Below are 20775 nucleotides of genomic sequence, written 5' to 3' on the forward strand. Positions count from 1 at the left end.
CCGGGACGAATGTGATCCTTGAAGGCTGTCAGAGCATTCTGTACAGCTAACATTTCTTTTTGATTGATATGCAGGTGCATTTGACTTGGGTTCCATTTGACCTGAATGCACTTCCCTGCCAAATGAGCCACCCATGCATAATCTGATGCATCTGTTTTTAGGGTTTGGGTGGCAGGGGGTGTTGTGAATGGTAGTCCCTTGCTTTGGTGGCAAGCCTCTGCCCACCAAAAAAACTCTAGGTGTAGGCAAGGTATGATAGGAATCATTGCTTCTAGATCCTGAGAATGTTGACACCATAGGCTTTTTAGATACCATTGTAGTTGCCTCATATGCAGTCTTGCATATGGAATTAGAAGAATGCAGGAGGCCATGAACCCCAAGGCTTGTAGTGTTTGCCTTGCAGAAAATAGGGTTTTTGTGGCCACTTGTTTGAAGTAGGTTGTCAAATAAATTTGTTTCTCTGGCGTGAGGTAAGCCTGTGGGAAGTTGTATTCAAGCTTGCTCCCAGGAATATAATTTGTTGACAGGGTACCAGGTGTGATTTCTTTACGTTTATGGTGTACCCCAGACAAGTCAACACCCTATGAATGAAGGCCAGATGATTCAAAAGTAAGTCCTGGCTTTCTGCCTGAATTAAACAATCATCCAGGTATGGGTATATTTGGATATTTCTTTGCCTGCAAAATGCAATGACTGGGGCTAGGCACTTTGTGAATACCCTGGGTGCAGTAGATAAGCCAAAGGGCAGTGCAGAGAACTGGTAGTGATTGCAGCCTGCTTTGAAGTGTAGGTATCTTCTGCAAGATTCCTTGATTGGGATGTGCAGGTATGCCTCCTTTAAACTGAGTGTTACCATCCAGGCATCTTTTCCTAGTATAGGAAGCAACTGGTGAAGAGTCAGCATCTTGAATTTTGGAATTGCCAAAAAGGTGTTTAGAGTAGACAGGTTCAGAATAGGACGCCAAGAATTGTCTTTTCTGGGCACAAGGAAAAGTCTTGAGTAGAAACCTTGTCCTTTTTCCTCTTCTGGTACAGTATGAATAGCTTTTATGTTTAAAAGAGAAAGTATTTGCTTTTGTGCCTCTGCCCACTGATTTGGGGCTAGATCTGGCCAACCTTTTCGCTTTGGTAATGTGTGGAAATTAAATCTGTATCCTTGGGACACTATATTTAAAACCCATTTGTCCTGGGTAATGAATCCGCAATTTCTGGCGTGCAGACCAATCATTCCCCCCTAAAGGAGCATTCAGCTGAGAAGTGCTTGGAAATTGTAACATCAAGTCATTGAGACAGTTTTCCATAGGGGGATTCTTACTACTACCAGATTTGGGAGCAGAAGCCCCCCACTGCTTAGTCTTGTGCGTAACCCTGGGACTGAAACCTGGGGTTTCTGCTGTGTCTGGGTTTGGCTTAGGAAGACCTGGAAGGAGCCAGAAAGGACCAATTCTTAGAGGGCCAATGCCTGGTAAATCTTGGAGGCTGAACTTGTAAGAAATCTTTAACAGTCTGCACAGATTTAGCTTCATCTTGCATCTTTTTAAGAACTTCCTCAGCTTTGTTGCCAAAAAGGTGGTCCTGATTTAAGGGAGCATCCAACAGTTTAGCTTTAACATGGTCAGGCAAAGATTGCTCCTTAAGCCAAGCATGCATTCTGAGTACAGACCCAGTGACAGCAGCCCTGCAAGAGGCCTCTAAAGAATCAAACCCACATTACAAAGTATGTTTTCCAACCTGTTCAGCAGAATGCATTAAATCTTGCAATTCCTTATTTTCAGCACAGTCAGGAATCAACATCATTTTCTGTTGAAGTAATCCAATAACATGTTGATAGTTTAACATACGAAACTGACAGTTTAAGGCCCTAATGGCCAAGGTTGCAGAAGTGTAAACTTTCTTACCCCATCTATCCAGTGCCCTGGAGTCTCTATCATAAAGGGTAGGGTTCTTGGCAGTAGAAGCCTTAATGCCCTTGGGTCCCTGTGAAATAGTCTCTGGATTCGCAATAGGATTTTTAAAAAGGAACTTGTGAGAGTCAGGAACCCTGTAATATCTGTCAAGTTTTTCTGGGAGCAGGAGGTAAAGAATCAGGGGCCAAACTAGATTCTGAGACGGCATCAACAATGTCTAGTACAAGAGGTATAGCTAAAAGCCTATGCTGAGGTAGCAGTAAGAAATCCCTAAGCCTCTTTTTCGAATCAGAAAAATCCTGGCTTTCCCAGTGGAAATGCTCTCTAAGAGTGTGCAAGGTTTCACCAAAGGAAAAATCCTCTGGAGGAGAAGCAGAGGGAATACAGTCCTCTGTATCAGAATCTTCACAATTAGATGAGGGTAAATCCAAATCATCAAAAGAATCAGAAAAATCAGAATCCTGGTCAGAAGATTCAAAAACAAACTCAGTCCTAGGTCTCTTGGAAGGGGGAGGCTGGCTTCCCCTGATTAAAGTTATAAGATCTTCAGCCATCCTTATCTGTTTTTTAGGCGTAGAGGCCTGAACATGCGGCCTGGGCGTCAGTTTTCTAGGGAAAGTTTGAGGTTTAGGCCTTGAAGAAGAAGGAGGCATCGGTTTAATATGCAAGTCTGTAGGGCCTGAATACACCCTCAGAAGCCGGTGCCTGCACAGCAGCTCCAGACCCATCCAAGGTAGAGACATCCGCAGGGTCCACAGCTGAAGCATCTTGCGGCATACCGGACTCCGAATGGGTCTCAGTAGATGTCTGCGAGTTAGAAGTAGCAGGCATCAGGGGCTGCGAAAGCACCTCACTGAGTACTGGCAAACTGGCTTAGGAGAAGCGTTGTCGGCAGTTTTGGACCTAGACGGCCTGTCTCCATCTGTCTTTGCGCTTTTTCGGAACACCGGTAGTCAGATGGCTTACCGACATTTCTGGATAATTGAACCAAGAACCGAAATATTTAGAGGCAAAGATATACAGACGACGGATTAAATAAGGCACAAAACCTACAGCAAGGTACGTCATGGTCAGGGCCTAGGCAAGGAATACAGTACGAATTGAAATCTTTGTGAGGTATTTGTTTTCCACAAGTAATGCAATTATTAACTTTTACTGACATCAGTAAGGAACAAGAAAAAGTTTCCCCAACGGGGTACTTAGCTATAGTTGAAGACTTCGGTCCTGAAACTCGAAAAAAAAGAAGTTATGTACTCACCATAACGTTCCATCTGAGTAGGTACTTCATTCGTCTGCAACCTGTGAGCCGGCAGCTTCACAAGCTACAAGATCCGAGCTCCTAGCTCCTCCCCCTACCCATAATCCCCTGCCACTAACTGTATTACCTCAGATCGATTTTGCCCAATCTAAGTCATAACCTCAACAGAGGTATACTTTAGACCTAACCTCAAGACAGCAATATTTCAGGTGACCAGAAAAACCCGAAAAAGGGTTAGGGGGATGGCAGGGGGGGACGGTTGCAGACAAATGAAGTACCTACTCAGATGGAACGTTATGGTGAGTACATAACTTCTTTATCTGAAGTATTTACTTCATTTGCACTGCAACCTGTGGGACAGAGTCCCCAGGGTCCCAGCTACCTAGACAATAAACCTGGGTGGCCTTATGGAAGGATATTCCGAAGCACCGCGGAGCCAAAAGAAGCCCTACTTCTCGATATCATATCCAGTTTATAATGAGAAATGAAAGTATGAGAAGAGGACCAGGTAGCTGCTGAACATATGTCGTCCAAAGGAATCCTGGACCAGAAAGCTGCTGAGGTGGCGATGGACCGGGTAGAATGAGCGTGTATTCCCATAGGAGCTGGTTTGCCTGAAGATACATACCCCTGAACTATACACTGACAAATCCAATTTGCTAGGGTCACTTTTGAAATGGCCCTTCCCCTGGCTGATTTTGCAAACGACACAAACAACTGATAAGACTTGCGAAAATCTTTAGTTCTGTGCAAGTAAAAACGTAGTTAACTCTGTACGTCCAGTCTGTGCAATATGTACTCTCCCTTATTCTGAAAATTTGGAAAGAACACGGGCAAATTGATTGACTAATATTCGATTCCGAAGCCACCTTAGGTAAGAAAGACGGGTTAGACCTGAGAGACACTCTATCCCTGTGAAAAATGAGATAAGGGGGTTTCATACACAATGCTTGGAGTTCCGAAACCCTCTTAGCAGAAGTAATAGCTACCAAGAAAGCCGTTTTCCAGGACAAGAATTTTAAAGGAATCGGGGCTGCAGGCTCAAAGGGTGGACTCGTCAGGGCTTGCAAGACTAGCGTCAAATCCCATGGAGGCACCACCGTTTTCACAGGAGGTATCAAGAGAAAGATGCCTCGCAAGAAAGTTTTGCATAACTTTGTGGATGCCAATGATCCTAGTCCATCTCCCACATGGAAATGGCTGCTAACTGCACCTTAACCGTAGAAGCACTTGCTCCCTGCCGAAAAATCAGCAACAGGAAGTCCAGGATTGTTGGAATAGGAACTGTAAAAGGATCCAGGCTCTTGTCTGTTGCCCAGATGGAGAAGCGTTTCCACTTGCTATTATATATTTTCCTGGTAGCCGACTTATGAGCCGCTACCAGAATGGCCTTCACTTGTGATGAGATACTGGGAGTCCTAGCCATCAGTGGAACTGGATCAACCAAGCCGCAAGCTTGAGGTTTACCAGGTTCGGAGTTTGACATCCTGCGGGATGTGAAATCAGGTCTGGAATGGGTTCCAGTATCTAAGGGGGAGTTAAACTGTGAGACCGCAGGTATGGGAACCAGATCTGGCGAGGCCAGAATGGGGCTATGAGGATAACTCTGCTCCCCAACAGAGAGGCTTTCTGTATGAACTTCGTCAAAAGCGGAAGGGGAGGGTAAGCATAAAGAAGACCGGGAGGCCAAGCATGAACAAGAGCGTCTCTGGGAGTCTCCCCCTCGGGGGAAGTACTGCAAAGTACTCGCTGCATTTTGTGTTTAATGGAGAAGCAAAAAGATCGCAGCGAGGCCAACCCCACTTGCGGAAGATCTGCTTCGCAACTGATGGATTGAGAGACCACTCGTACGGAGTGAGAATTATCCGACTCAGTTTGTCCGCTAATATGTTGGACCGTCCCGGAATGTGCGTTGCTACTAGAAAGCAGTTGGTGGATATCACCCATTCCCACACTCTCATAGCTTCTCGACAAAGGGGATAAGACCTGGTTCCCCCCTGTTTGTTTATGTACCAGACTACCGACATATTGTCTGTCTGGATTGCAATAGTCCCCAGAGGAAGAAGGTCGTGGAGAGCTTGCAACGCTAGAAGCACCGCCCTCATCTCTAGGACACTGATATGCAGAGCGGTCTCTAGGGAAGTCCACGTGCCTTGGACGGTTCTGTCCGAACAATGCTCCCCCCCCACCCGAGGCGAGAAGCATCCGTGGTCAACGTGGCTTGGGGCGGGGGAATCACAAAGGGTCTCCCTTGCCTCAGCTCTCGAGAGTGAAGCCACCAAAGAAGGGAATACCTGCAAACTCTGCTCAGTGGAATCCGGGAGCTTAACGGGTGGAGTAATAGCGACCACTGAACCTGGAGGGTCCATTGTAAAACCCGCATTCGCAGGCGTGCATTTAGGGATAGACCGACTGCCGCTGCCATAAACCCTAGTGCCCTCAGGACTAACTCCGCCACAGGAGCTTGGTTCTGATGAAGATTAAGCACCTGAAGCGACAAGCTGCTCAGCCTGTCCAACGTCAGAAAGGCTCGAGAAGCATGGGTATCCAATCTGGCCCCTATGAACTCTAAGACTTTTACGGGGCGAAGGAAGGATTTTTGAAGATTCATTGATATGCCTAGACTCTGGGCAAGAGTCAGAGCGTAATCTCTTGCAACGCAGAGTTGATGCCTGTTGGCGGCGGTAAGGAGCCAGTTGTCTAGGTATGGGAAAACCTGAATGCCCTGAAGTCTCAGGTGGGCTGCAACCACTGCCATGACCTTGGTGAACACCCTGGGGGCTGAGGTGAGGCCGAACGGAAGAACCCTGAACTGATAATGACTGGCTCCCAGCCGGAAGCAGAGAAACCTTCTGGATCGTCTGTCCATCAATATGTGGTAGTACGCATCCTTGAGGTCTATAGAGCATTTCCAGTCGTTCTCCTGCAGCAAGGGGAGAATTGATTGAAGTGTGACCATCCGGAATTTTTCCTTGGGGATGAACAGGTTCAGAGCGGACAAGTCTAGGATGGGTCTTAGGTCCCCCATCTTTTTTGGCACTAAAAAGAACCTGGAGTAATACCCCAATCCGGACTGATCTGGGGGGACGGGCTGGATGGCTCTTTTTCTTAGCAACTTCGAAACCTATGAAGCCGCTGCCTCCCTCTGATCGGGTGGAACATCGGGGAGGCGTCTGCTTGTAGGGGGGAGGCTTAGGAAGGGAATGGAGTAACCTCTGGATATGACGCGGAGCACCCATCGATCTGTCGTAATGGACTCCAAATTTGGCAGATGCTCCGTCAACCGCCCGCCAACTGCCTCCAGAGATGGACAGTCAGGTAAGCCCTCAAGGCTGCTGCGCGGGTCTGTCCAAGAAAGGCTCTCTAGACCCGAAATTACGTGGCCCCCTTCTGCCTCTGGGCCGGCGTCCACCTTGTCCTCCTCTGCCTCTGGAGGACGAGGGGTCCGAAGCTGGATGGGATTGCTGAGACTTGCGGAACCACAGCTTCTTTTGTCCCCTCTGATTCCTTGAGAAGGATCGTTGAGGATTAGAGAAGCGGACCCCGACGGCAGACAACGTCTTCCTGTCCTTCTCGCTTTGGACTAGCATTTCGCGAACGGTCTTGCCAAAAAGCGAAGACCTGTCAAAGGGCGCATTCGCGAAGGACGCCTTGAAGGGTTCCGCGAAATCGCAAAGGCGGAGCCAGGCGTGACGCAGCAAGACGACCCCGGCTCCGCTGGCCCTAGCGGCTCCCTCCGTTGCATGAGAGAGTAGCCACATGGACGTATTAGATATGGACTTTAGAGTGGCCATACGAGTCGAAAACTCATTCTTGTCCTCGACCGACATGGACTTCGGGGGGGGCTGCAGCGTATTCCTTAATCAAGTCTCGCTATAGCCTAATGGTATGTGCCATATAATTCAGCGCCCTCCCAGAGGAGGTCGCTGAAGCAAACATCCACTTCCCAATGTGGTCCAGCGCCCGAGATTCCTTATCCGGCGGGTGGACCGAAGAACTCTCTTGGGCGAGTTCTCTCTTCGTGGCCGCTGCCACCAACATGGCATCGACCGGAGACCCCTTGGCCCACGACTGTCTATCTGATGGGGGGCTAAGGACTTTGTCGGGCCGTCTCGGGATTGGTTCCACGGTGTCGGGCTCCTTCCACACCCTGGTAGTAATAAGGTCTACCAGGGGGTCAGCTGGAGGGGACACCCAGGAGGTAGACGGGCCTGCCTCAAACGCCTCCAGGAACACGGATTCATCCGCGGAAGGTTTTTGGGCAGACCACCCCCTCTAATACGCAACATCTCCATGATGTCTCCGATGGAGACATCCTCGGGAGGTGATCTTGGGGAACCTTCTGTTTCATCCAAATCCGTGTCTGTGGTGATGGACTCAGGGGAGTCCAGGTGCCTCCTTTTACACCTCCGTTTACGAGGGACCTCCTCGGTGGGACTGTCCGAGGAGGGCTCGTCAACGGCTTCCTGTTCCTCCACGGGAATCGGCTGGAGGGCTTGGGCAGGCTGTCCGAATGGACGGATGATGGAGGATAGACCCATATGCAGCGGGGGTGCGAGAGGAGCCGAAGCCCGGACCGGGGACCTGGAGGACCTCGACAGCACTCTCTCCACTACCTCAAAAGCCGAAGGAGAACTACTCTCCCCAGGCTCCGAGAGCAATCTCCTCGGCTCCGAGATAGGGACCGGAGTCAGAGCCGATGCGGTCGGATCCGAGAGAGAAGTGTGCTCCGACCTCAATGGCGCCGAAGACACATCAACTCCCCCGGATCCGACGCTCGGACCCGAGAACTCAGATACAAAATATTCGAGGGCATGGTCGGCGTCGAAGAGACCGGAGCTATCGGAGCCGACGAATCCCCGGCTCCAAAAGGGACCAGATCCGATGACTCCAAAACCCGAAAACGGGTTGGAGAAGGAGTGATCGGAGTGAAGACAGAGGCCGCACCCCCCCCCCTGAGGGGGGGGGGAGGCAAGAGCACCCCCATCTGCATTTGAGTCTGCAAGAATCGACGCATCATCCGATCCATATCTGCGTCGGTGAGGCTCCTGATCAACCTGGAGGAAGTCGTCGAGGCAGGCCGGGAGGGTCGCCTCGACGACCTCGAGGGAGACCGGTACTCCCCCTCTGGCTCCGGCGAAAAACGAGGCGAACGGAGCCGAGAGGGGGAGGATCCGGAAACCCTCGAGGGAGAGCTAGCCAGCTTAGATGGCGGGGCTGAGGGTTGAGTCTCAGCCCGCCTTTTTTGAGACCTGTTTCTCTCCTTATCTTTTTGCCTCTTCTCTTTAGAGGAAGAGGCACCAGAGTCCCCCGAACTCAAACCCAAAGCGGGAGGTTGAGTCCCCGGTTGAGCGAGGGGAGCGGAAGGCACTGAGGCTGAGGAGACAGCCTGAGCCTTGGAGGGGGAGGAAGAAGCAGCCGAATCCTGGGGGAGCAAGCCCGCCAGGATCAGCTTATTCTTCCTGTTCCTTAGTGCCCGGGGGTTAAAGGCTGCACAGATTTGGCAAGCCGTTGATAAATGGGCCACCCCCAGGCATAAAATGCATTGAGTGTGGCCATCAGCAGGAGAAAGCTTATGGCCACACTCAGTACATTTTGAAAAAACGGCCTTGGGCCCTTCAGCCATTACCAAAAATACACACGCACCCAAACACTAAGTGGGGGAGGGGTGGACACAGAAAACTAACACTACTACACAAAAAAACTATTTAATTAACTATACTGTCTATAGGGACACTAAAACACACAACAATCAAACTCTGAGAAAAAGCTTTTCTCTAAGAGAAAAAGGAACAGTCTCACCAATTTAGCTAAGGAGCTCTTCAAAAAGTAGCCGTCTTCAGCCGCGGCAAAAACGATCTGAGGTAATACAGTTAGTGGCAGGAGATTATGGGTAGGGGGAGGAGCTAGGAGCTCAGATCTTGTAGCTTGTGAAGCTGCCGGCTCGGATCCGAGATAGGATCCGATACCCACAGGTTGCAGAGCAAATGAGGTAACTACTTCAGATCATGTGTTTGGATTCCTGTATCTGTTCATCATTACAGGAACCAACTGATCTGACACAAAGGTCGGAGTCCTCAGACAAAGGATCTCCTTCAAAAGAAAATCCTTAGCAGACTGACCAGGGTGGAAGCACCAGAGTTACTATAACCCAGATATGTACCAAGTAGCTAACTGCCTGCACCATGATCTATTCATAGCCACCATCTCAGGTAAGAAAGCAGTCAGACTGCTGCTCCACCACATGGCAGATCTTCAGTCTCTTTTTGGCATGCACTACACTGTTCGGAGAGTCCCCTGGGGATAAGTATCAATAGTGGCAACAGATTCTGCAACAGACTTCCCTTAAACCTGCAGAGTTTGGTTTTCCCATACCTGCAGCAGGCAATGGTACAGCCCTGAAGGATGTGTCTGACCCTTCTGTCACTCACAGCTGTGATAGTAAGACCACCCCAGGGGACCTGGTGGTGGTAAAAGGCGAGTGGTCCAATACACTCTACAAAGCTAAGACTACTGCAGAATCACAAGCCATACACTGAGGAGTATTTTTATTTATTTATTCTTTTAACTTTTGGGTGCAGATGGGGAACATGGTGGTAGTGAGGAGGGGGGTTTAAGTCCAACAAGTCAAGGGACAAGAAACTAGTCAGCTAAATACCAAATACTGGCTACACAGTCAGCCCTATAAAAGATGGACAAATCCCACTATTTTCCCTCTAGTCGCAATCAAAACGCCGTTTCTGTAGACATACTACTCTGAATAATGCACTGAGAAAATGACAGTATTTTCAGTAACAGCTCAAAGCATAAAAGTTCCCTATACACACACATATATATATATATATATATATATATATATATATATATATATATATATAAAGGCTAGTTTCAGTCCACATAAATGGATACAGCCTAAAACAATAATAGACAAGAAATAAATCATAAACTGATGAAAAAATTCCTGACAAAAACATTTAACACACAAAATGGTGCTAAAAGCAGACCAAAGTCTATTTTCCGTGGGCTTACTACTCTAAAGGCTACACTGAATAAAACACAAGTTTCAGTAACACAGTTACAAGCACAAAATACATGCACAAAAGTCATGTATAACTCCACCGACTTACCTAAAAAAATTAGGCACAGAACCAATGTTTGTGTTTACGAATAGTGAAATCATCAGGAATTGATTGGAAAACAATACAAAAGAAAAAAAATGAATTGTGGACAGTAGTATGTACAGATATGGCTGCTGAAAAGTACAGTTGTGCAAGTAAACTTAACGTAACAGTAGATGTTCAAATGATCATTACTACAGTAGTCTTAGTTATGTGGGTCATATCCTGCATGGATACAATAGCCAGACATGTTGCAAAGCTTAAGGGAATTTACCATTTGCCCATCTGCGCCCACAAATCCAGACACATTAATTATTTGCATCAGAAACTTAACTTTTTTTTCTGTAGAGCTACTTAATTTAAGCTAGGAAAAACTGTTTTATTATACTGTCACGCAGCTTTCAGTCACTTGTAAAACTTTGTTTTTCTACTTAAAACTTTTGTTAAATTATAAGTGTTTGTGGTGATTTTCACTGTGCGTTTGGTGAAAATAAAACTACTTTTTTAGTACTTACCTGTTTTACTGACTGCTAAGAGTCATTACCAGGCTTCAGAGTGGAACTTACCAGTTCTTATTTCTTCCTTCTTCCAGAGACAAAAACAAGAAAGTTTCCAGATAACCCTAACCTTTGCCCTTTCTGCAAGCTACAAATTTACCTCCACTGCAGATGGATGACTTTGCTGTGGCCACTTCTGGTTCCTCAGACCACTTAATTTTACCTTAGCGCCACTCTGGTGCTGTCCTTTCAGACACCATGGACAGGATTTAGACACGTCCTTTGCAGCTACTGAATTGCCAAGAGAACCATTCCTGTCAGTCTCAGAGGAAGAGGCTGGGAATGCCTCTAATCCATAAAGCTAAGGCTACTGCAGCAGTGATCAAATGATGAACATCTACTGTTCCTATATTTATGAGGGTAACTGAATATAGGTGTTGATGAATTCAGCATTTATTGTACAGACAGGTGTAACTGTAATACAGAAACGTCAATATATGTGGTTAAGTGAACTTACTGTGGCTCATTTTATGTGGCAAAGATGAAGACATCTTTCCAAGAGAATACATGAGTATTTCTACTCAAATCAACAAAAACAATACAAATAGCGCTCTGTACAAACATTCCATCAGATGTAGAAATTTTAAGAACTGCAAATTTTTTTTATTTTGGAAAAAGTAGATAGCTACCAAGGTGAGGATAGCGGGTAAATTAACTCTAAGAGAATTACACTGGCAGATTAAACCAAGGGGAGCAGAGGCATCCAAGTTTAAACAACAATATATCTGTTAATAGCATGCTGAATAAGAAATCAATGCAGTTATGAAACCATTACATGATTTTAAGAAAAATGTTTTTACACTATACATGCTTAATGTTTTAATGTTATCAATTTTATGTTTACCTTTTCTGGTGTGATTATAGATGTAATGAGCATCTGCTAATGACTGAAGTCACAAGAGTAGCATGATAAGGTATAAAAAGTATGAGATAGGTTTGACTGTTATTCTGACAAGCTCCTTCTGAAGGGATAAAAAGTCCCAGTAAATCAAAAAAAATGAATGATTTTGGTGTGGTGGTCCTTGAAATATTTTTAAGTGGAGCATTTATTGGTGAATACCTGTCTTGGATTTGGTGTTGAAACAACTTAGCTGTAGATGCTGGGGGTTCTCGATCCAACCTGGATACCTTTGGTGCTGAAGACCAAACATCATCTGATTTTTGTTTTCTGGAATCCTGTTCTTTGCCTCCTCTATCTTATCTTCATCCTTCCTTGTTTTGATTGAAGATGGAGCCAGGGGAAGGCGACCTTTGAGTATCAGTTTGTTTCATTGATCTGACAAGGAACTAGGCTCAAAGGCTTTACAAGTCGTATGGTCTCCAGTAAGATGATCCAGCCACAGGCGCATGACACACAGGTCATGAGTGTCCTGGGGCAGAATCTTATTGCCAAATTTATGAAAGCTTTTCTCAAGTAGCTTTCCATGTTTATCCATCACAAAAATTGTAGAGGGGGACTTGGGAATTATGGGAGACAGACATCTTAAAGGAGCTTGCAGCTAAGAATTCTGGTATGACCAGATCAGATCTGAAAAGTGGCTCCAGCCCAACAGTTGGACAAGAAACAAAGAATCCACTGTCTACCATTTTGGGAGCGTGGCTGTTAATTAACATTTCTTAAACTGGAAGTTCTTGTGGGAAGGAAAGAGATCCAGCTCTGACAGTCACCATTTCCATGTCACAGAAAGGCAGACTTCTTTTTGCACTACTTACTCAAGGAGATCTGCTGAGGTAATGCTCAAATGATTATCTAAAATGTTGTCCATGTGAGAGGGTAGACTGCCCTTCAGGTAATAATGTGATTTTTGGCCAGCCCATGGTTTAATGCCATCCTGAACAACTTGCAAAGCTATGTTCCTCCTCCCTGTTCATGTACCACATGACTGTGGTGTTCCCCGTAATAATCTTTAGGATTTCTAGATTTCTTAGAGATTTGAATGCCTGTAAGGCACACTGAACTTCCATCATTTCCTTCAAGATTATAATGAGTCTGGTCTCCAACCTGGTCCATCTGCTCTGTACCTTTAAGCTCTGGGAGTGGGCTCCCCAAGTCTACTCTGAGGCATCTGCAGTTAAGAGTCTAACTGCAGGCAAGGTGACAGAATGGCATTCCTTTTTTCTTTGACATCCAAGTTCTACTAGCCCAGCTCTCTTTTTTAAGCAAAGCAGTGTTGGGAGGATGTATTCCAGTGATTTAACACGTTTGTCCCACAGTTTCCTGAAGTATCATCAGATTTGCCACATATATAAATGGGCCAAAGGCACCATTAGGATGGTAGCTGTTATACAGGGTCATAGGTCATTTTAAGCCTAGCCAATTAATCCATTTGAGAATCCAACCCTGCACCTTGTGTCTGTCAACTAAACACATTAACTATTACATCAACCCCAACATTACAACACATCATACTGATAGGGTTTCATAGGCAATTACTAGGCTAGCAAAAGGGACATTTTAAACCTAGCCAGTTTCCCTTTCAAATGTGAGAATCACACTCTATACCTTGTTGTCTGTAAGGTAAATCTCAACAATTATGCCAACCTCCTAAACCATAAATAATCATCAGACCATTCAATGTACCAAGCAATTTTATTTTTGTTTGTTTTCTGGGGTGGAGCATGCATCTCGGGGATCTTTGTCACACACTGCTTGAGAGTGGTGTCTAGTTGATTATATGCCCTGAGACCTTAAGGATCTTTCCTGGTCATCTACTTTGGATTCTGCATCATCAGCTTGAAAAAGTCCACACGGACAATACTTTGTGTGGGGGTACAAGACCTTTGACACCTGAGTGTTTGAAGGGCCACCAGGAACACGCTTCAACCAAGAAACCACTAACACAACCTTTGCAATGACAGGTTCTCTACCAAAGAAGAGAACTGAACCCCTAAGGAGTAAATATCTGTGGTCCTTCACTGGTAGCCTTTCCTGATAGATTAACCAAATATCTGCATCATACCATATTGCAAGAAAGAAATAAAGATGGCCAACTATATGTCTGACTTTATGCTATGCCATGGAAATGTCTGGAGGGTAGAACACAAGGTCAATACAGGAGGAAGCCGACACTTGGGTCGGACATGGATTCTGCCTGTGGCAGAAATCCCTGAAGTTGACTGCAGCACTGGCTTATAAGGAGAGCATATCAGAAGAAATGATATTCAAAAGAAAAAATATTACTGATCATGACCCGAATTTTCCCAAAGAAAACAAGAGTAGCAGCCTGCGCGATTGCGCAAGCACTAAGTCAATATGTCATTCATATAAGATGATAAAGTAAACAAGAAATACAAAACAGCATCAACGAAGGCCAGTAGAATACCAATAAAAAGCATCATCAGACAATGTAAATGTTCTGCTGTACTCCTGATTATTTCTACGTAAAATATAAAAACTTTATGGGAATGTATGGCTGGGCTTCTAACAACCCTCACAGATCACTAGCATAGTAAGTACCAATGAAACTAAAGACACTGTTTCTGTTTAAAGACTGCTGGTAAGACAGTATGGAGTACTAGGTAAAGTAGAGAAAACCATTTTTTTTAACTACAGAATGTAAGGGATGGTCAAGAAGATGGCAACAAACACTACACACAATCTGTAAATGGAGTAATATGATGGTACACTTGAATGTGGAAGGGGTATGAAGGAAAATTTAGTTTCACAGGAGACTAAAGTTCAAGTGGCTGCCACACTTAAACAGGCAGAACAAAACAATTTGAAAACATACACAAGGCAGACAAGCACATGCGAGATAACATCAGAGGATGGGCAGTACAAGGCAACCGAATCTTAAAACAATTTACTCCTTGACAGTACCACTCCTAGATTGAAACTCCTTTCTCAAAGAGGACTAGGCCAGTACAGTCAAGTTTGAATTTGTGAATACCCATTTGATCATCCAATTCCATGAAGATAATGCATCAAATTGCTTAATTTGCAGTGGGAGACTATTTCAGAAATGGGGAAGGTCTTGTGATGAACCGCTCTCTCCATCTTGTTTTATTTATCTGCAAGGGAAGATTTAGATCCCTGGTTCTGGTATTTCTGAGGCTACTTAAGCTGCATCCTGTGAAGGCAAGGCACAGATCTCCAATCAAGAGTTTATAAAACACTGAACAGAGAGTCAGACAGTGACTTGTGTACTGTTTCAAAGAAAGGGTTGTGAAAAACTAAAATATGTCCTGAATAAGTTGCAAAGTCACCACCATTTAAAATGCATACTGTTTTTGTCACTTACTTTTTGAAACTGCCTGAAAGCCACAAACTGTACAATATCTCTTGCAACAGGTTCACCTGACATAGACTTCAAAACACCGTTATCTCCATCCAGGAATTCCATTGCTTTGAAATCAGCACTGCCAACTCCAATGATTATGACAGACATAGGTAATTTAGAGGCATTTACAATTGCATTTCTGGTCTGATCCAAGTCTGTAATTTCTCCATCGGTGATTATCAACAGGACAAAATATTGCTGTGATAAAAAAAAGAAAAACTTGGTGCTTTAACTGCCAAATGCAAATGTGTAGCAAAACAACTACTACACTTATTCTACTACTATTGCTCTATTGCAATTTGAAGTACTTTAACATGGTGTTTCAAATACATCTAAATGTTCCTTCTTCACTACACAACTGTTTTCTAATATACCATTTACTGTTGTGATGATCATACCACTCAACAGACCAGATTTTCCAGAATATCTAGATTTTTGGTCTGTTCGTCATAAATATTGTGGTTTTCTGGCAAATCACTGAGGATTGAAGTCACTAAATAGTGACATATACTTGAGTTTCGTACTCCTTACCCTTCAGAAAATACATGGCAATACAAATCCTGTTACTCTAGCAACAAAGTTCATAACAGCAATAGTTAAAATCTGTCCCTGTTTTTGGGCCTTTTCCCCCTATTACTTCAGGCTATGTCCAGATTTCCTGCTCTAAGAAGTTGAGAGGTATGGTGATGATGAGACCAACAAAAGTCATCAAAATTTTCACCATAACAAAGAAAATTTGAGATGGTTACTTTCAGCATACAGTAACAGTAAGAGGGGAGAAGAAAGGCACTCCGCCTCAGGGCTAAGATGTCTTTGTATAGCTCTTAAAGAGGTAGTGTTGCTATTCAAAAAAACATACCCTGTATCAATATGTTTCACAAAGGAATGTGCAGGAGCTAACTTTGCAGCCATGTGAATATCTTCCAAAGATAAACTATGCAGGAATGTAACACGGTCAATGGCATACTACCTGACCCATCTGATGGAAAACATACAATTCTAATCCATGCTGTCATATAATTTTCCTTGAACATTGTGCTTTTTTTACTATTCAGAAACAGCTAAGTGGCTTAGTTCTAGTTAGGTAAAATCACAGACAAATACTGGTATCAAGAAAACAAAGATAGCAATGGGAGCAGAACAGTAGTGTCTCAAATCTGGTCTCCACCATAATTCTGCAACTAGCCTTCCTGTTCTTTTTTCTGTCCTAAGTGCATTTCAGTCCTTATGACACTGATTCCTATGTCAACAAAATACTCCTCTACCTCAGATAATTAGTTCCTGGAACTCACTTTCCCTATAGCTAAGGAAAGATTTTCTTAAAGGCGAACCGCATCCACAGACTCAAAAAACATGTTTACTTCATCATGGTTTGGTGTTTCCTACATTTTAACACCACTCTGGGACTGTTTACAGGTTTTTAAATATTTTTATACATAATTTCTGAGTCTGACCACATGGGGTCTGGCATCTTGAAGTAATTCTGATTGTTTACTCTGCCTTTAGGTATCCCACAATGCAGTACTTGTCTGTAAAAAATTACATCACACAGGCCTCTCTCTTCCTAAAGCTTCTGCCATTCCATTGATTTTACAGGCATACACATCTGTCCTTCAGTCAGTTAGTTTTAAGTAACATTTCATGCTGTTCAATGATTACTTAAAACACAAGCAGTGCAAATGCTTTTTACTGGGGTCTATATTAGAAAACCGCAAGACACTAGACATCGAACGGCCTAAAGGCTGAAAGTGCCGGACCTCGAAGTCACATTTGTGGGGTTTGTGCCCCCCACGCCACTCGTTAATTAAATATACCAACTGCAAGATCGCACTACAGTGACTGTACTGTGATCTCACAAAAAGCACATAGTTGAATGGCATTAGCGATATTATGGCCGTTCGATGTTTAGCCTCTTCGATTTGGTAATAGGAACCCTTATTTATAGCTGCTTCTTTTTAGAATGGCTACTCTTGTGAAGTCTGAATAGTACTAGTTTGACTCACCTCGCATCTCCCTTCACACCTAACTTCCCCAGCTGTCAAAGTGCTAAGGGTAATTTGAGCCGTTACCTGCTGTGACTGACTCATGTACTGTTTCCTTGTTCTAGTTTTTACTTTCTGTATGGAAAGGGGAAGGACCAGGGAGTTGTGACATCACAGCATGGGTGGGTTTCGGTTGTGGTGATGTCAGTCAGTTTGGGGAGTGAATTGGTCAGAAAACTACTTGTAGTCATTGGCTTTGATGACATTAATGAACTGGAGACTGCAGCCATCTTTTCCAGGGCAGGATAAAAGTTTTTTTGAAAGTGAAACTAGCACAGTGCAGTAAGGTACTGTTCTAGTGGAAGGAAACAGTCGATTTAAAATATTTTAAATGCTGTATTGTTTATTCATAGCAGGGACAGTAAATAGGGAGAAAAACGACAGAGAAGTTGAACATTTAATAACAGAATCCCATTGTTGTCCTTTAAGTCTACTCTAAACACTGTCTTCTTCTATATGCCATTTGCTGCCAGTAATCACTTTCTTCACTTTGACCTTCTTATTAGCTCTAGCCTCCCACCTGACCACACTGTAGTATGTTTAAATTATGCCCCATCTTCTTTTCTGTCTTATGCAAACACTACAGCGTGTCCAGGTTTTCTTCTTACTCTAGGACCTCAACTGCCTCCATTGTTTAAAGTTTCAACTAGCTTAATTCCTCTTTCATTCTTTCAGAGCCACAAAAAAATGAGCATAGCACTTCAGATTTAGCCTTAGCATTGTCCTGTGGAAAAGAAGAATGATATTAGCATCTCTGGAATCCAATTTCTAAACTAGGTGACAATACTATCCTGACACTTAACACTGTCGCTTTACACTTCCCTGCAGAATTCAGACCAGGTGTACTCATCACCCACAGATATTTTCCTTCTTGACTTTATGAGTGCCCTTCTTAAAGGAGAACTGCACCCACAGACTGAAAAAACGTGTATTTCATCAAGTTTTGATATCTCCTATATTTTAACAGCACTCTGGGACCATATACAGTATTTTATAAGTAATTTTATACTCTTAACACTGGGGTCTAGCATGTTGAAATAGTTTATAAGTTTTACTAAGCCTCCTGCTATCCCACAATGCAGTGTTTGTCTCAAAACCATGACATCACACAGGCGTCCCTGTTCCGCACTTGCTGTCACAGTATTCACAGTATTCACTTAGCATGCATCCACTCTGTTGCTTCAATCACAAACTTTTAACAAAGTTTAACAAAACAATGGTTGCTTTTCAGTGGCTAATTATACCACAAACAGCTGAAAAGCCAAAGAACAGACTTTCAAAGTTTTTGTTACTGCAGCTTCTTGTTAGAATTGCTAATGTTTAAGTCTTTTGTTATCCCTGACTTGTAGTTCTTCTATTCATCTCCCCTCCCCCGTCACACCACCTCCCTAGCTGTCACAGAACTGTAGGCAATTTGAGCTGTTTACTGCTGTGATTGACATTTCACAGCATGAGTCTTGAGTAATGGCCTGCTTACCTCTTCTAGTCTTACTCTGACAGTGGGACATTTTTTTAGCTGCACCACAGGCTGTTATGAAATTGCCATCCCTGCTCAAAAGCACTTCAGGAGGCACTCCTGATCTCCTATTCTCAGGCCTTCCTGTTGACTGAAGGTACCAAAAATTTTGAATGCTGTGGTGTAAAAAAAATAAAGAGGACAGTTCTATGACATTACACTTTTGCATTAATCTGTATTAAAATTCATGTTACTTTCTGAATTTCTAAAATGCTCAGTGCTGCACCACAATTTAATTGAAGTTAATTTGTCCACAGCAGGATTACAAAGCAGTGCATTACAGCAAACTCAGGACATTGGACATGCATATTCTGTGTCCATTTACCAACTACAGTATGGTTACCAGTGATTATCTGCAACTTATAACAGATGTGGGGTCTTCTCATTTTTGCTGTTTTTGTAAATTCCTTAATTGTTTATATGTAAAGCACTGCATGTGCACATAAAGCAACAAGAATGCATGGATCATGCTATCCCAAGCAAAACCAAGACTCACTCCTCCAAGAAAAGGAAACCAGTCTGGTGGACCCCTGCCATAAACAAACTATACAATAGGAGGAAACTAGTACAGAAAATAAATGAGAGAGTAAAATCCCAAGATGGGAAAACATCCCTGATCAGTATCAGCAAGAAACCCAGATCCCTCAAAATCATCCAAGGCTAGCTTTGAAAGAAAAACTGCCAATGACTCGAAAGATAACCACAAAGCATTCTTTAGCTAAGTCAAGAATCTAAATGGCAACTCACAGATCTGCTCTGAGTTACAGTGACACAGGTTAAAACAGGCCTTTCCAAGCCAAAAACACAGCATCAATGGGACCGGATGGTGTCCCAGGCTGCGTCTCACACAAGCTCCAAAATTAACTAACCCCTCACCTAAACACACTGTTCAATCTCAGCCTCTCCCACAGGCTACGTACCCTCATCTAAACACACTGTTCAGTCTCAGCCTCTCCACAGGCTACGTACCTATAGAGTGGTGCACAGCAATGGTTATCCTGCCCCACAAAGGTAGAGCCACAACAGACCCCGAGAACTATCGCCCTATAAGCCTGATGAGCCTGGTCTGCAAGGCTATGGATCGCATCATCATGGAAAACATTAACAGAGACATTGGGAACCTCCAAACACTGGACCCTACCCAATTCAGCTTTGTTCATTGTAGATCATGCCTCCTAAACCTAGTAGACTTCTTTGAGACAGTTACCAAGACTATAGACGAGGGAAAGGTAAGTCCACAGCCTACCTAGACCTTGCCAAGGTCTTCAACACCATTCCCCATTCTGGTATTATAGACAAAATCACCAGCCTGAACATAAACCCCTACATCACAAGATGGGTTGCAAACTGGCTCACGGATAGAACCCACACGGTAAGAGTGGCTTCCCCCAGGGCTCAGTCATAGGACACCACCTGTTCGGTATATACTTCTCAGAGGTATAGGCAAGCACAGGAGGACTATGGCTGACCAAGTTCGCAGATGACTGAAGTTTGGCGGCCCATAATGGACTCTCCGGCTGACAGACATCCTCCAAATGAGTCTCACTGAGACGGATACCAGGTGTCAAAATCATGGCCTCAATCTAAATGCCAAAAAGTGCATAGTAATCCCCTTTGGGAAAAAAAAGTACCCATGAAGTACCACACAGGTGGTAGTCCCCTAAATATGCAAGATGTCATAAGGGATCTGGGGACCCAGGTGAATAATAATCTCTCCTTTGATAATCACATTGCCAAAGTGGTTACAAAATCCTTCTATGTAGCCCACCTAATCACAAAAGTGTTCGCATCTAGTACAAAAGAGGTTATTGTGCCCCTCACCTCATTACTCAGACCCATTATAGAGTACAACGCCCCATTTGTGATGCACCTTACGAGACACCGGCAACAGCTGGAAAGACCACAGAAGTACCTCACCAAGAAGATTACTGGCCTCAAACAGATGCCGTATGCATCTGGACTGAAGAAACTCCAGCTGTACTCAGTTGCATACTGCTTACTCAGAGGTGATCTCTGCCTGACATACAAGGCCATGTCCAACCCGGAATTGATGGACATGCTCCACCTAAAGAAAACCAACTCCCCTCGAGCCACACG

At 44.3% G+C, this 20775-nt stretch overlaps 1 protein-coding gene across 7 annotated transcripts in view; it reads right to left on the reverse strand.

The window, feature by feature from the left end:
* Positions 1–20775, reverse strand: part of LOC122817027 (copine-3-like) — a 2295182-nt gene that overhangs the window by 73887 nt on the left and 2200520 nt on the right. For all 7 annotated transcript variants that reach the window (XM_044090160.1, XM_044090159.1, XM_044090157.1 and 4 more), the window contains one exon: positions 15082–15318. In XM_044090160.1, coding sequence (XP_043946095.1) covers positions 15082–15318 — 237 coding nt within the window. The remainder of the gene's footprint in view (positions 1–15081; positions 15319–20775) is intronic.

Source organism: Protopterus annectens, chromosome 12.part0 (assembly GCF_019279795.1).
Source record: "Protopterus annectens isolate FY-2018-M chromosome 12.part0, PAN1.0, whole genome shotgun sequence".
In the NCBI taxonomy this organism is placed as follows: Eukaryota; Metazoa; Chordata; order Ceratodontiformes; family Protopteridae; genus Protopterus; species Protopterus annectens.